General features: G+C 58.7%; 1 protein-coding gene across 1 annotated transcript; it reads left to right on the top strand.

The window, feature by feature from the left end:
• The first annotated feature begins 385 nt into the window (after positions 1–385).
• TBKBP1 (TBK1 binding protein 1) lies at positions 386–16,273 on the top strand. The gene is made up of 10 exons (XM_042914478.1): positions 386–987; positions 1,345–1,467; positions 1,740–1,843; positions 1,939–1,963; positions 2,868–3,048; positions 3,630–3,805; positions 3,970–4,031; positions 12,646–12,764; positions 13,013–13,740; positions 14,695–16,273. Exons 1-10 carry the CDS (start codon positions 676–678, stop codon positions 14,821–14,823), a joined length of 1,959 nt encoding a protein of 652 aa, XP_042770412.1. The 5' UTR covers positions 386–675; the 3' UTR covers positions 14,824–16,273.
• The last annotated feature ends 48 nt before the right edge of the window (positions 16,274–16,321 follow it).

The raw sequence follows: 16,321 nt of genomic DNA, 5'->3' as shown, positions 1-16,321 counted from the left end.
CTCACTTCCCTGTGTGCAGGCACATTGGCGGGCTGGGGAATTCTTCGGTGGACCCTTTCCAGGGCCCCCCACCCTCTGTGTGTTCCCTCTGACGCTCTGTGAGGACTTCCTGTGGGTCCCAGATCAGGGGCTGGGAGGGCCTGGAGGGTTGCCACAACCCTGGTCTGAGTGGGGGAGGCACTTCCTTTTCCTGAACTCTGGGATCCTGCAGGAAGAAGCTGGGAAGTTGGGCGGGGGCCCCCACAGAGGACGTGCTGACAGTGGTGGGGCTGACTCTCCCAGAAGCACTGGGCCTTAGTGAGGAGCCAGGGGTGCCAGAGGCCGGGGATGAGGAGCGTGGCAGAGAGGTATTTGGGGAAGCAAGGCCTGGGGTGGAGAGGGGCTGAGGAGTGAATCAAGGCAGCCCTGTCTGGGCCCTAGCCTGGGAAGGCAGTCCTTTCCTGTCCACAGGTCTCCCTGGGTTCTGGAAGGAACTCTTCTCTGCTGCTGGCCTGGTTTACTTGTCCCTACTTGTCAGGCCCTCCCTGCCAGAAGTCTTCATCTAGTTACAGCCCCTTCCCCCAAAGGCAGCAGAGAAGAGAAAACAGGGCTGAGTAGTCTGCGGGTAGGCAGGGGTGGGAGCTTCCAAGTTTCCTCTCAGCTGGTCATAGCATTCCTTGGGCCAGGTTGAGGGGTATGGGGGACAACCTCCAGGCTGCCCTCTCCACTGTTGCTCCTGCTCTCCCAGGAGGCCCAGTGGGGGCCGAGGCCCAGGCCCTTGCCATGGAGTCCATGTTTGAAGATGACATCAGCATCCTGACCCAGGAGGCACTGGGGCCCAGTGAGGTGTGGCTGGATGCCCCAGGAGACCCCTCACTGGGAGGGGACATGTGCTCTGCCTCCCACTTTGCCCTCATCACAGCCTATGGGGACATCAAGGAGCGGCTGGGGGGCCTGGAGAGGGAGAATGCCACCCTCCGCCGCCGTCTCAAAGTCTACGAGATCAAGGTCAGAACTTGGAGAAGATGGGGGTCTGGCTGTGTGTGTGTTGTGGGGGTTGGGGATCCCAGGAATCGCAAAGAGGGATCAGGATGCACACTCTTGGGAACCTGAGGGTCCCCCGTGAGAGATGTGGCTGCTTTGGATGGGAAGGGTCAGGAAAGGATCCTGAGCCAAAGGGTGGGACCTTGCATCTAAAAAAGATCTGGTTGGCGGGAGATGCCTCCAGGCCGTGTGGACCCCACTTGAGCAAGGGGAGGGAGAGGCGAGGACTTCAAGGCAGGTTGTGAGGTGGGAGCCCAATCGAGGCTGAAGCCTGGGCAGGGAGCCGGGCACCAGCTCTCCTGAGGACCTGCCTGCCCACAGTACCCGCTGATCAATGACTTTGGAGAGGAGCATGGCTTCTCTCTGTATGAAATCAAGGATGGCTCCCTGCTGGAGATGGAGAAGGTCAGCCTGCAGCAACGGCTCAACCAGTTCCAGCATGAGGTGAGTCCCTCGCTGGCCTCCCAGCCCAGACTGGGCTTCCTGGACCCCTTGCTCCAGTGTATTTCTGACAGTCCCCTCTCTCTACCCCCCCAGCCTCTGTCTCCTTGGTCAGCGATGGCCATAGTCTTCCCTAGAATGGGTTGCAGCCTCTCCCACCCCTCTTCCATTGGGTGCTGGATGTGTGGGTGGGAGGTATGGGGAGCTGCTTGGCCCCCAAGTCAAGGATGGGCCTGACCATGGTGTGCTCTCCATCCTCTCTGGGCCCCATTCAGTTGCAGAAGAATAAGGAGCAGGAAGAACAGCTTGGGGAGATGATCCAGGCTTATGAGAAACTTTGCGTGGAGAAGAGCGACCTGGAGACAGAGCTGGGGAGATGGTGAGGCCCAGGGAGCCGGGGGTGCTTGAGGCTGGGACCTTTGTTGTGTGATTGTGTGTGACCCCATGTGTGTGCGTTTGTGGTGTGGACCCCAGTGGGTTTGAGTGCCCGTTTGCCCTTGTGAGGGGGGCTGAGTGTGTCATACAAGTTGTGAGTGACCCTCAGGACACCCTGGCCACGCGGTGACAGTAGGTGACTATGTGAGTGACCCTGTCGACAGCGTGTCTCCGGGCGAATGTTTGTGTCTCGTGCTGGGTCGAGTCCGTGCGTATACACTGTGTCTGGAAGGCTGTGTGGGTGAGGGTAGAGGTAATCAGGTCTCTGTGGCTGCTGGGACTGGTCCTGGCATGTGTGTGATTCTGAGTAGGGGTATGGCCACGCGCGTGAGCAGGTGTCAGAATCAGGACACGTGGTTTCTGCCAGCTCCTACCTGTGAGTTGGGTCGAGTCACTTAGCCTCTGTCCCTCCTCCGAAAAGGGCAAACGATAACAATACTGCTGAGTTGTTGTGGGACGTTTGTGTAAGAATGCTTCGCCTTAATAATCATAAACACTTAACATAGCACTTAACTATGTGCCAGGCACTGTTGTTATCTCTTTAGATATATTTACTCATTTTAATCCTTGCAACAAACCTAAGAGGTGAGTGTGGTTATCCCCGTGTTATAGATGAGGTAGGTGAAGCCCAGAGTGGTTGTCACATGTGCAAATAGAACTTATTATGCTTCTGAGGGCGTAGCTATGTCTGGACTGAGGGGCTGTGTGTTCTTAGAAGTGTCCCGCAAGGAAGAGGCGTTAACTCTGACCTTGCAAGGGGCAATAGCCAGAAACATCTGCATTGCAGTTGCTGGGAGAGGAGACCTCACACTCATAGCCACTTGAGAGTGCAGTTGGGATGTGTGACCTGGGGCCTCTGCTCCGTTTAGGGGTGATGGCTTCCCAGACATGGGGAAGTCCTGGCTTTGGGGGGCCCACAGGGGTACCCTGGTCCTGTGCAGACCCTACCCCTTTGTCTCACCCTGCAGCGGGCCCTGGTGGAGACCCACTTGCGGCAAATCTGTGGTTTGGAACAGCAGCTACGGCAGCAGCAAGGCCTCCGGGACGCAGCCTTCCCCAGCCCGAGCCCCCCACCTGCCCCTGCCCCACCTTGTACTGATCTGGACCTGCACTACTTGGCACTGAGAGGGGGATCTGGCTTGAGTCACGGTGAGATCTCCGCGACCCCTGATATCCCTACCCCAGCGTCCCCTAGACTAACCCCCATTTCAGTACTACTCTGGAATTGATGGTGAGCACCCCATTATAATGTCTTATTAAATCTCTCCCATAATTACCCTATGCCTCTTTGCCACCCGTTCCCTCACTTCATCTACTCTTACGCGGTTTCTCCCACTGACACCCCCCTCTACCACCTGCTTTCTCTGGCTACCCCCATGCAATTCCTATGTGTGTCAGCAGAGGGCACCTCCACTCAGAGTCCCCCAGCCGGTCTTAACAGTGGTGATTAGCGGAGGCCAGAGGATGCTTGGAGATTTGAATGTGGCCAGGGAATCCTTTCAGGAGGCCATCTTATTTTGTCCTTGGTCCCCTAGAAGATGAGAAAAAAGCAGCTCAGGCCATCCTCCCACACTGCCCTCAGTAGAGGCCTCCCCGGGGTATTTGTCCTCTGGCTATCTTCTGGATCTCTGATGGGGCAGTCCTCACCGGTTTCAGTCTTTGCTGATCTGGGAGTCGGTGGAGGGTGCCAGCAGCTGGACCCAACCTGACATTATCCTCTCTCCTGCCAGCAGGCTGGCCGGGCCCCACACCCAGTGTGAGTGAGCTGGAGCGACGGCGTTTGGAAGAGGCTCTGGAGGCTGCCCAGGGTGAGGCCCGGGGGGCTCAGCTTCGGGAAGAGCAGCTCCAGGCCGAGTGCGAGCGGCTGCAGGGAGAGCTGAAGCAGCTGCAGGAGAGCCGGGCCCAGGTAAAGGACCCCGGCCAGCGCTCCCCGGAGGTCTGAGAGCTGCTGGAAATAGCCGTTAGAGTCCCAGGACGTCCTCCCTGGGTTTCGACTGGCTGTGGGAACGGTAAAGAGGGGGGTCTGGGCAAGGTGACATTGGCGTCTGACCTCCCGGTCTTCCTCCCTAGGATCTCGCCTCCAACCGGTCAGAGCGGGACATGGAGTGGGTGAAAAGAGTCGGGGATGATCAGTAAGTCACATCTGAAATCCTCTCCATCTTAACCCCTGTGCCCTGAGGGTGGCATTTCCCAGGTCCCTGTTTTGGGTCAGTTCTCCCCTCTGTTGTTTGGAGGGCCCCTCTTCCAGCATCAGGCCTGCGGGGTTTGGCTTGCTTGTGTGGCTCTTCATCCTTCACAGGAAGGAGGCGAGGTTCTGGGATGTGCCCCCCGCTTTCTTCTGACACCCAAGCTCGTGTCTCCTTGAGGTGTCAGGGGTTGAGGCATTTCCTCAGCTGCTTTGCTGCTATGTTCTGGGTCCCCTGGTGAGTTTCTGGGCCTCTCTGAAGCCCCATTTTTTCTGTGCCAGTAACAAGGCCAGTTAGTTGGGTTAACTGCCCCCTCACTGATGAGGAGGAAGGAGGAGGCGTCTTTCAGGGTCTGTGCTTTGTTTCCCACCTCAGGAGAAAGCCGAGGCCGAGAAGAGGGGCTTACCTGGGTTCTACAGCAGCCGAGAGTGGGGTTAGGACAGGCTCCACTGGGTGGCCCCTGTAGAATCTTGCTGAGAAAGAAGGGCAGCAGGAAGGAGGGAGGGAGCTATGTCAGTGGGGAGTCTAATGGCAGTGGCCTCTGGGGCAGCACTGGGCAGCAAGGGAGAGGGTGAGCGGCAGCCTGACATCAGTGAGCCTGATGCTTTTCACATCCGCACCCTGAACTCCTCCTCTCCCACTTTCTGAGAAATAGAGAGCAAACCTCCTTCCGCCTAAGCCCTCTCCCCTGAGACCAGTTGTGTGGCACAGACTCCCTACTTTCGTTGGAGGGGAAGCTTGAGGCCCAGAGAGGGACAGGAACTAACCCTGTGTCACACAGTATACGCAGCTATGGGACCCCAGGGTCCTCCTTCCCGCGGGCTTCCTTCTCACCTTCCTCCCAGCTTCTGGCTACTTGGGGATACCCCTCACCTCCCTCTGCACCCTGGGGTGAGGGCCTGGGTGGAGCTGTGATAGTTGGGGTGGGGGGCGGTGAGAACCAGTTTGTGGGAGTGGTGGGTGGGATCCCTCAGCTAGGCTGCTGAGGAGTGTTGAGGGCTCCTGTGGAGAGGGTCTGCCTTAGCTCGTGGCTGAGGTTCGGAGCCCATCCTAGCCCATGTGCCCAGACCCAGAACACACACACACACACACACACGCACACACACACACACACACACACATTCTAGAACCCTAGCTTGCCTCAGAAGTTATACTGTAGGGCTCTTTATGGGTCACTGAGTCCAGCCCCCTCTTAGCAGACCGGCAGTGAAGGCTCCCTCCAACCGGTTAAACCCAGAGAAAGGACTTTTTTGGCAGGGCTGGAATCTGAACAGCCAGACTTTGAATCCTTCCAGGGATGCAGAGTGGCTTTGCTTTAATGACTTCACCTCTGTGGCCCCAGGTATCCTTCATGGGCTCAGAGGTCAGTCATTAATGAGAGGTGTGAGAGGAAGGCGTAGGGGGTGGGGGGCCAGAGAAGGAGTGGAGGACCCCAAGGGACCAAAGCTGTATGTGAGTGAGTGAAGGAGAACTCCCATAAGGTGCCTTTGGAGGTTGGATCATCCATGCTGCCATTGGGGCCAGAACAGCCTCTTTCCCTTCCCACCCCCAAGGCACCTGCTCCACCCAGCTCCTTTGGCCACAGTGGCTTTGCCTAGGGGCTGGCCAGACCACTCTTACCAGAGGTGACCTCCAGCTCCTCCCCTCCGTCCTCACCGTTGGGACTCTGCATGGGTGCCTCCTGGACCTCTCTCCCCGGTGCCAGTCAGGCTCTGCCTGCCCCGCCTCACACTTTTCAGGCGGAGCATCTCTGGACAGCCCCAGCTTGGCAAGAGTTAATTCTCAGAGGAAGTCCTCACTCCCCCGGCAGTTTTATTTTCTTATAAACTCAGCTCCTTTTGGTAATTGCTTCCCGAGTGTTCCCTCCCCTGTCCTCCCACCTGAGGCCTCAGTCACCTGCTCTCAGCTCACTTTCCCCCACCAGCCCCTCCTCTTTCTTCGACTTGGTCCAGACCCTCCAGGCGAGTGGGAATTTTACCTGTGGGCTTTCCCAGGAGAGGAATGCAGGGCTGGGTTATCCAGATCGGGGTAAGACAGCTGAAGAGGGGGTCAGAGAGATTCCTGAATCCAGGCCACCCCTAATGTGGGAGTCGTGTGTGTTCCTGAAAGTACTTACCTGTCTCAGTCTGGACCCCTCCAGGGCAGCCAGTTTTATTGTGGGAGTCCTGGCTGTACAAAGGCCCCCCCTCGTAGTGCCCTTGCCCCTGTTAATCCCCACCCCACCGCACAGTGGTCCTACTGGTACTAAGTGGACAGGCCTGGGAGGCAGCCCTGGCCCCAAGGATTCCAGTCCCTCCCATCCCAGCCCCCAGCCCACCAGCTCCAGTCGTCAGTGTTCCTCCAAAAGTGGGCACCCCGACCAGGCCACTCTGCCACCTTCCATGGCTGACCTCTGGGCAAGATTGCCCCGCTGTTTGCTCAGCCCAGCACCTGGTGGCTGGTGCCCAGGGGATAGATTGTCCCAGAAGAAGAGCTGCTGGAGGCCAGTCAGGGGCCAAAAGCAAGGATGAGGGAGGAGAGGCAGTGGAGACCAGCCTGCTCCTTAGGATGTGCAGGGAGGTAAGGACCCTGGGGGGGGGGGGGTCTCAGCCGAGGTGGGGGGGTGCAGAACCCACGGCCCCCTCCCCTCTGAGCCCAGCTCAGAGTCACAGGTCCTGAGTGTGGCCTTTCTGAGGGTGTGGCTAGTGCTGAGGGTGGAGGGGAAATTGTGGAGAGGGGGTTCCTTAAGGGGGCTGAGGGCTCAGGCGGGCTGACTCAGTGAAGGGGGTGAGGGCCCAGTGAAGGAGGGGAGCCCCCCTGTGAGAAGACGGGGGCTTAGTATGAGTGATGAGGGAGAGAACGATAGGGCTTGCTTTTTTTCCCCAACGTGGGGGGCTCAGTGTTGCAGCCCTGGCCCTTTTCCGCCCCCCCCCCCACCCCTCTCTCCGCCCACAAGCCTCTGCGTGGGCTGCGGTTAGTGGTGGGGGAGAAGTGTGAACTCGGAGAGAGAGGATGGAAACTCTGCACAGAGGTCAAGGGCAGTGTGGGGTGGGTCAGGACGGAAGTCGGAGACCCCCGTGTACCCTGAGCTTAACTTCATGCCCCAGAACCAGCAGACCCAGGGCCTCCCCCTTCACGCTTCTCACCCTCCCTACTTCCTTTCTTTCAAATTTCCTTCAGCCAAGGCAGGGGTGCTCACAGGAATTAACCCCTGAGCACTTGCAGCCTTGGGACTCCCCGAGGGTGGGGAGGGGCTCGGAAGGTGAGGCCCACCACTCCCACCTGATTGTGGTCTGAGGGATTGGTGGGCTTTGAATCTGCCTCTGCCTCTGCTTCTTCCTTTGCTAGGAAGGCAGAGAGCAGCTCTTACCCACACTCTCTCCCTAGAAGGGAAACTGCACATCCTCTCCTCCTCGTTCTTAAACCAAAGCCATTGAGCTGGTTGGCGTCTCCAAAGAAGGATCAAAACGGGTTTCTTTCTTTCTCTTGGGCATATTCCCAACTCTTCGTCCATATGCCAGACACCACGGAAGGCGGTTTACCTACACCATCTCATTTCCTTCTCACAGAAGATGTGGTGACAGTTCTGTCCCCTTTTAGTGCTGAGCAAACTGAGGTACAAAGAAGTGAAGTACTTAGAGAAGTTCAGCGCGAAGTTAAGTGCGAATACCCCGCAGGCCCTCAGCAGATGGGGCGATAGTACCTCTGTGGTGTTTCTCTGGTTCAGGTTCTTCCTCAGGTAGGAGGGCCCTTCTGGGAGGGGTGACCAGTGAATTATTGGCCCAACCTGCTCAATTTTGAAAGTGGAAATTTCAGTATGTTAAAATGTCAGAATCTTAGTAATTCTGCCAGGGCCGCTAGTGGGAGCCAGGACGGTCCGGGGCAAGTTGGGATGCCTGCCTCCCCCCCTCCCCACCCCCCCGGCCCCCCACCTTGGTTCCCAGTCCCACTGTGAGTGCTCAGCTTGGCTGTGTCTGGGGAGGCTTTCTTGACACTGTGAACTTCTAGCTGTGCTGGGAGCATGGCAGGGGCTGCCATGAAGAGCCGGGCTCTGGGGACCGCAAGTCATAGCTGGTCGAGGAGAGTGGAGGGGCTCAAGGCGCCTAAAAGGAAGTGGTACAGCAGTGGGTTGTTGCAGAGTGACTTCCTCCTCCCCTGGCCCGCAACCTCAAGTCCGCTCCACGGCCCGGTGCCTGTGGTTCCCTCCCCGAGGGTCGGGCGGGAAGGCTGCTGCTGGGTGTGCCCGTGGGTGGTGGAAAGTTTGGTCCCTAAATTCCCCCACGAGAGTGAGGTGGCCGGGGACAGCTGGGGACGGCAATGGGCAAAGAGGGAAGAGCCGGGAATGCTGGATTTCTGTTTTCCTCCTGATTCTGAGTCAGCTGGTGATTCTGACCACATGACCAGCTCGGATGCTGACCCCAATCCTAACCCTAATGCCGATCCCACCCCCGAGACTTGAACCCTGCCCCTCATCCTGTCCCAAGCAGTGTCCACAATCCTGACAGGAAATGAACTACCAACCCCAGCCCTCATCTGACCCTGACCCCAGCCTCGATCCTGACCTCAAGGCCATCCCTAGTTCTAATCCCGTGGCCCAACCACTGGCCCTCACTGTGGCCCAGCCCAGCAGAGGCACCCAGTGAACTTCCCTGGGGAAGATGCCACAGGGTCTGTGTGCCTCACAGCTGGTTCGGGGTAGAAAGAGCCCCTTTCCAGAGCAGGGTGCTTCGGTCTCTAACCTTCCTCAGCTCAGTTGCTTTATCAATCACAGTGAAGATTATTGTTTCTAGATGAAAATTTGAGATCCCCGAATTATTCATGGAAAGAATGAATGAAAGGATAAGTCAATGAAGGGTGGAAAGACTTGCAGTGGAGGGAGCCTTCCTTCCTGCCAGCTCTGCCATTTGCACTCTGGCTCCTCCGAAGGTGCCAGCTCAGCAGGCTGAGGTGCCAAAAGCAGGTTTGAATCTCCGCTCTGTGACCTTGAGCCAGCTTCTTAACAGCTCCGATCCCCCACATATGTCTGGCACCTTCCTCTCCCCTCCCAGGGCAAGGGTGGTGATGCCCAGGCTACTGTAAAGCTCCCCAGCTCCCTCTCCTCCTGCTCCTCCTCCTCCTCCTCCTCCTCTTTCTCTTTCCCTTCTGCTACCTTCCTGTCTCTCCTTCCTCCCTTTCCTGATCATCTTGGAAGGCAGCATATAGCCTAATGGTCAGTAGCCTGGACTTTACAGTCCAGGAGGCCAGGGCCCAGTTTCAGCAACTCCACTGCTACTAGGCTTTATGACTTTGCAAGCCTCAGGTCTCTTATCTAGAAAATGGAGATCATAGTGGCAACACTGTAGGGTTGTTGAGAAGATTCAGTAAAGTTCTTTAGCATAATGCCTGGCCTATGGTAAGTGCTCATAAAGGCTATCTACCGTTCTTTTCTCTCTAGGTCTCTCCCAGGTTCTGAGAGACTCAGAACTTTCTCTCATAATGTAAGCAATCGGGAAGTGCCCAAATTTAGCCATCTGCTGCCGTTCACCTGACCCTTCCCAGACAGTCTCGATGGTGGAAAATAGCATTCAGGTGTGGGCCAGGAAGCCAGGAAATGGAATGTGTGTTCAGGTGCATGTGTGCAACCCTTGGTTGTGTAGTGCAGTTGAGATTTTTTCCATTGAATTGGCAGTGTTTTCTAATGTGAGTCATTCAGGTCGTTAGTGTATTTAGCACCCTGGGCCTGAGCATCTTGAGGTGGGAAGAGGCGCCTGATGAAGGGGGGAGGTCCTGAGGGGCCCCACCACCTGGCCCAGGGTCCTAGGGGTCTTTGTGAGGCTGCCTGGGGCTCCAGGAGGACAATAGTCACTTGCCCTCCCCCATCCCACTCCCCCTGCCCCACACCTGGTCAAAGCTGGGGGAAGGTCTGGGTGGTCTGGGCCAGGGGCTTCTTCCTTCCATTTCCTGCTGTCCTGTTTTTCCATGAGGAGGGTGCCAGGAGCAGGGCGGTAGAAACTGGGGTAGCTCCTGACAAGGGGAGGAAGGCATGTAGGGGAGAGATAGGGGCCTGGGAACTGAGTGTGGCAGGTGAGATCTCTAAGGCTGGGTGTGAAGGCGACGACCTGTATCTGTCACCTGAGATACAGCAGTGAAGGCGGATGGGGAGAGAAACTTGCAGCTGCTTGGCCAGAGAGGGCGCTCCATCAGTGCCCTAAGAGCCCCTCCTGCTCCCACCACTCAGGGGTCAGTATGATGCTCTCAAGCCCCCAGTCTGATAGGGGAGACATAGCTCCTGCACTCAGTCTGAAGCGGGGAGCCTGTCATTGGAGAGTCCCCAGTTTAATGTGGGACACACAGGCTAAATCCTCCTGTCTGATGGGGAAGATGCCGTTTCTTCCCACAGACACATGAGATCAAAGCCGGGGAACACAGGACATATAACACAAGGGCTGAGATGTGATGCGGGGAACACAGGACATATAACACAAGGGCTGAGATATGATGGGATTGAGGGCTGCAGCGTCTTGGCCAGAGTTCGTCCCCCAAGGGACTCCTTCCTCTCTGCTCCTGTCCATCCCTGTGTACCCTCAGATGGGTAATGAGTGCTCCCTCTCCCTGGGAAGTGGGCTTGCCCCCCAGAATCCCAGCCTCTTTGCAGTAATTTGGCTTTGGCCCAAATGAGTTAAAAATAGTTTTGTTGTGGGAGGGGCTGTTGTCTCCCCCATCACCCAGCTCACCCCAGGATTAGCAAGAATCAGCCAGCGAGCAGACAGCGCAGAGCAAGGGAGCTCGGTCATTATCTACCCTCTGCACCTCGGCTTTTCCTGCCCTCTGAAGCCCTAACCTCATGACTTCCCCTGCTCTCCTCCAGGGTCTCTCTCTCTCTCTCTCTCTCTCTCACACACACACACACACACACTCTCTCTCTCTCTCTCTCTCTCTCCCCCCCCCCCCCCCCCCGTGTCTCTCTCTGTCTCTCTCACCCTCTAGTACACTGTTCCTCATGCTCATACTGGCCTCGCTCTTACCTGCACTCCCTCCTGTCCACATGCATCCTCTCTCCCATCTTCAGGATGGGGACAGGGCCCACAGGGTCTGGACACCTGCCCCTCCATTCATGCCCAGCACCCTACAGCTCCAAGAGCAAGAGCGCCTCCCCTGGGAAGAGATCCATCTAGAGTGGCTGAGTCTCTGCCTGCCACTCCCCTCCAGCTCAGCTCCAACTTCCACAAAGCTCTGGAGTCCCTTCTGGACTTGGTAAGGGGGTGGAGACATCAGAGGAAACAAAAACCGCTGTCTCCCAGGCTCTGTCCAAGCCCTGAACAGAGATGAAAGCAGTGACCCAAGGCTACGCAGAGCTGCCTGTGAGGTCTGGAAGGGCTCCCTGGAGGTATGCAGCCCAGGCTGGGAGAGGGGAGGGGCAGTGCAGAGAGAGATTACCTTCCGTAGTTCTGGGTCAAAGTGACCCGCAGAGAAAGGAAGAGAAAAGGAAGTGGGTTAAGTCTTGGCTAAGTTCAGAGTCTGTTCCAGCTCCATGCAGGTGGGTGCCCAGGAGGAAGTGGGAGGAAGAAAGGGAAGCAGAAAGGCACATGGATTGGGAGGTTCAATTCATTCTTCACTTCCTGAACATCTACTGGGTACCAGGCCTGGGCAAGGCGCTGGGAATATAAATACAGCCACATAATGCTCCCTTTCGAGGAACTCCCAGGGCAGTTCCAGAACAAGACAACTTCTGTAAGTGCTTATTGTGGGGGCGCCCTCTGGAGGTGTGCAGTACACGGCGGCTGTTCACAAAGATCTCCACCTAAAGGGCTCCCTGGAGGCCCTGGGAGGTGCAAGACTGAACACTCAGAGGCAGCTCTGAGGTGAAAGCGAGGGCAGTGGACCTGAAACTTGGCTGACTTGGGTTCAAGTTTACCAGGTGGTTCCTCTGCCGAACCAGAAGGCTGTGTCTTCACTTATGGAACGGGGGCTCCTCTTAGGCTGTACAACACTGGTCCCCCGTCTTCCCAAGGTGAGGACTCCTCATGGATCCCCTGCCCCCAACACCACAGATTGCACCTACACTTTTACTGGTTGGTCTTTGAGAAAATTCACAGTAACAAAAGCTACTATAAATTCGGCGCAGTTTTTTTTTTTTTTTTTTTTTTTGATGAATCTGTGTTTTATTCGTCACCACAGCTTCTGGACAGATTAGAAAAATGTTCACACATCCCTGAATCAGATGTGCTCAGGCCATAGACTATGCTTGATGAACACATGGATTCAGGGACCCCCTGGAATCACTGAGCTCCCCAGCCTCAGCCTTATAGTCTGGGAGCCACTGCCCTAGCCCCAGGTAAGGTTCACTGGGAAGAGAGGGAGGCTCCCTGGAAGAGGTCGTGTTGGAGGTAAGAACTTAAGGCCAAAGAGAATTCTGCAGCTGGGGTAGGAGAGCCCTGGAGGGAAGGGAGAGCCAGCTGCTCGGGCACAGCCAGTTCTCCCTCCACGCGGTGACAGTAAGCCCCCTTCCCTTCTCCTCTTCTTCACCCGCTGCCTTCTGACCTCAGGGTCAGGGCAGGCTGGCGTCCAGCCTTGACTGGGCGGGGGCTGGGGTGTCCTTCAGGGTGAATTTGGCGCTGGCTTACACGGAGCTGACAGAGGAGCTGGGCCGGCTTCGGGAGTTGAGTTCCCTGCAGGGGAGGATCTTGAGGACTCTGCTGCAGGAGCAGGCCCGGAGTGGCGGTGAGAGGGGGCCTGGAAGGGGCGGCCCGGAGCTGGGTCCCAAGGGGGGGGGGGGGGTAGCTGTGGCTACCATCTCGCGTCCTGGGGCCACCCCTGCCTTCCTTTCCCTGCCGGGTCGTTTTTCACCCGCTCGCGTTCCGAGGAGAGAGGGTAGGGTGGGCGTCGGGCGCCGGCACGCCCATGGCTCCCCAGTGCTGACGCCTTCTCTCCCCACCACTGCCCTTCCCCTCGGCTTGCTTCTCTTCCAGGCCAGAGGCACTCGCCTCTGTCGCAGCGCCACTCCCCGGCCCCCCAGTGCCCCTCCCCGTCCCCGCCCGCCCGAGCGGCGCCCCCGTGCCCCCCGTGCCAGTCCCCCGCCCCCCAGCGCCGCTCCCCCGGGCCCCCGTGCCCCTCGCCCCAGCAGCGCCGCTCGCCGGCCTCGCCCTCCTGCCCGTCGCCCGTCCCGCAGCGCCGCTCGCCGGTGCCGCCGCCGTGCCAGTCTCCCAGCCCGCAGCGCCGCTCCCCGGGGCCCCCCACCTGCCCCGCCCCGCAGCCCCGGCCCCCGCCGCCCCCGCCGCCGGGCGAGAGGACGCCGGCCGAGCGCGCCTACGCCAAGCCGCCCAGCCACCACGTGAAGGCCGGCTTCCAGGGCCGGCGCAGCTACTCGGAGATGGCGGAGGGCGCGGGCTACGCGGGGGCCTCGCCGCCCTGGCTGCAGGCCGAGGCGGCCACGCTGCCCAAGCCGCGGGCCTACGGCGGCGAGCTCTACGGGCCCGGCCGGCCGCTCAGCCCGCGACGCGCCTTCGAGGGCATCCGGCTGCGCTTCGAGAAGCAGCCCTCCGAGGAGGAGGAGTGGGCCGTGCCCACCAGCCCGCCCAGCCCCGAGGCGGGCACCATCCGCTGCGCCTCGTTCTGCGCGGGCTTCCCCATCCCAGAGTCGCCGGCCGCCACCGCCTACGCCCACGCCGAGCACGCGCAGTCCTGGCCGTCCATCAACGTGAGTGGGGCGCCCGCTTGTCACCTGAGGGCCGGCCGCCTGCCTCGGCCCCCGGGCCCCTCGCCTCTCAGGGGCAGCCTAGGCCCGTTACTTCTCTCTCCGGGCCTTTTGCTTGCGTAGGTGGGGCCTGTACCGTTACCTCTCTCTCAGGGCGGCGGTTAAGGGCATGGGCTTCAGAGTGACAGTCCCAGCTTTGATCCCGGACTTCACCGCTTAGCAGCTGTGGGACCTCGGACAGGTCACTTATCCCACCTGATCCTCAGTTGTCGTATCTGCAAAATGAGGGCAGTGATTATATGATCTAATTCCATTGGAGGGTTCCTAACAGGGAGGCAGTGAGCCCGAAGCCCTCTCCTGTTAGACTGGTGATGGAGGCCGTGCTGACTGCCACAGGTCTGGGGCCCACACAGGGCCAGGCCTGCTCATCCAGTTCCCTCCATCTGGTCTCAGAGCCCCTGCTCTTTTCCGGCTGTCCTAGAAGACAGCCTATCTCAGGGCTCTATCATTTCCCTGAAATAATGAGTTTCCCGAATGTCAGAGCCAACCCTTGCCACCTGGAAGGACCAAAATATATTCTAAAGCCAGACAGAAAATTATTTTTGGGTTGTACATTGTTTGGGATTATCCATTGCTTTGAGTTATCTGGGAGCTGTGTCTTAGTCACTCTGGGGGCATGTCTGGGTCTTGGCTTCCCTCATTACCGTAGATGACCTGGCAGGCTCAGCATACGCACCTCCTGGGGCCATAGGCCCTGGGTTGGGGGAGTGGATGCTGAGCTGGTGGGAGGTGGGCAGGGAATGGGGAGAAGGAGGAGTGGTGCTGGACAGAGGGTGACCAGACCCTTTCTGCATGCTGCAGCCCTCCCTGCCCTGGGTCTCGGGAAAGGGCAGGCTGGGCTGTGGGGATCGTGAGGGAGGGCTGGGGACCCTAGGTGACTCCCCTCTCTCTCCACAGCTGCTGATGGAGACAGTGGGCTCTGACATCCGCAGCTGCCCCCTCTGCCAGCTAGGTTTCCCTGTTGGGTACCCGGATGATGCCCTCATCAAACACATTGACTCCCACCTGGAGAACAGCAAGATCTAGGGTGCCTCCCCCACCCCCTGGCTGTTTCTCCATCTTCTCTCATCACCCCCACTCACTCACTCACTTTGAATGCTGCATGAATCTCGTGGGGGGCCCTTGCCCCTTGCGACCCCCAGATACCTCCACTAGCTACCGAGTCAACGTGTGTGCCGTCTTCCCTGGTCCAGGCACCACTCAGCCCTGGCTCTTCCTGGAAGGCCAGCCGAGGCTGTCCCCAGCTCCCTGGCTTCCACTGGGGAGGTGGGGATCTGGGCTGAGATGGGGAGGGGTGTACCCCACCCAGCCTCTCTCTCTGCCTTTCTGTTCTCAGACAGGGTTGGATCCGTCGCCACCGCCTGCCCGCTGCTTGGGCCTGGGGGAGGGGGAGGGTATCAGAGGACTCCAAGAGCTCCCCTAGCCACTCCCCGGATGTCCATCTTTCTCAGGCTGTGCTCTGTCCAGGGAGCGCCTCCCTGTGGGGTCCCAGAGCCTGCCTTGCACACTGATGCCAGTTCCTCCGTCCCATGGCCAGCTCGGGGCTCTTGGCATGGGCCCCTCCGCCTTGGGGGAAGGAGGCATCTTGTTTCTTGCCATTCCCTGCAGGCCGGTCTTGTTCTCCTCTGCTCCCCTGGAGAATAAGGAGGGTGGGAGAGGAGAGGGAAGACCCTGGAGGACTGGAGGGATTCAGCCTAAAGAGGCTGCCCTGAGGGTGGGGATGAGAGGCGGGGGCCATCCTGCAACTTGACCCTCAGGCCAGAGGAGTATCTGTGCTAGCCTCCCAGGCCCCTGCCTCCCCCTGGAGCCCCTAGCACCAAGACACAGATTGTTAAGACAGATGCTCCCCTTCACCCTTACCCCTCTCGAGTCCCTGACACCACAGGTGCCCTGGAGCCCGTGTGTGACTCGGCCTCTGATAGCTGGGTGGGTGTCATCATCCCTGCCTCCCAGGCCAGAACCTGTGGATGGGCCCAGGGTGCTGTTGGAGATCAACTTCAAAAGAGCTAACCCCCTTCCCACACCCCAGCGACCCACATTCCCTCTGTGAAATCTACCTCAGAGTCGTACCCTCAGAAGGATGGGTAAGCAGGAGGCCAGGGGGTCCCCAGGGCTGAGGTGGGGAGCTTCCTATGGCAAGAGCCTGCTGCCCCACGATGAATCCAACCCCCCCACTGCGAGCCTCTCCCAGGTCTCAGCCCCGGGCTGGTGGCAGTGGGCGCTACCGTCAGTGCATGTACCATTCTGATCCAACACTTCCAGGCACCCCCGCCTCCTCACACCCCTCCCCTCCTCCTCAGTGCAGGGGAGTGAAGAGGTGTATCAGGCAGGAAGGGGCCAAGGACTCCAGAGACACATGGCATTGTACCTTGAGTGTTCCCCCAGGGAGGGGAAATGAGAAGGGGGCCTGGAGAGGGGAGGTGGGGGCCCCTGAGCTCTCTGAACAAGTTTAAAGTCCAAATAAAACTTACCTGTTCCATCTGCTCTTGGTCTGTGCCCTCCGTGGCTGGGGTGGGGAGAAAAC

The sequence above is a fragment of the Panthera leo genome, chromosome E1 (genome assembly GCF_018350215.1).
Source record: "Panthera leo isolate Ple1 chromosome E1, P.leo_Ple1_pat1.1, whole genome shotgun sequence".
Taxonomy (NCBI): domain Eukaryota; kingdom Metazoa; phylum Chordata; class Mammalia; order Carnivora; family Felidae; genus Panthera; species Panthera leo.
Note: the sequence above shows the minus strand (reverse complement) of the source record. Positions and strands in the feature narration are given on the sequence as shown.

What these genes read in the sequence shown, in the direction of transcription:
- TBKBP1 (XM_042914478.1), top strand. Translation starts at nt 676, where the DNA reads ATGGGGGACAACCTCCAGGCTGCCCTCTCCACTGTTGCTCCTGCTCTC. An exon ending in TTGAGTGCCCGTTTGCCCTT is followed by an intron (nt 1,964 to 2,867) that starts GTGAGGGGGGCT and finishes CTCACCCTGCAG; the next exon opens with CGGGCCCTGGTGGAGACCCA. An exon ending in AAAAGAGTCGGGGATGATCA is followed by an intron (nt 4,032 to 12,645) that starts GTAAGTCACATC and finishes GGTGTCCTTCAG; the next exon opens with GGTGAATTTGGCGCTGGCTT.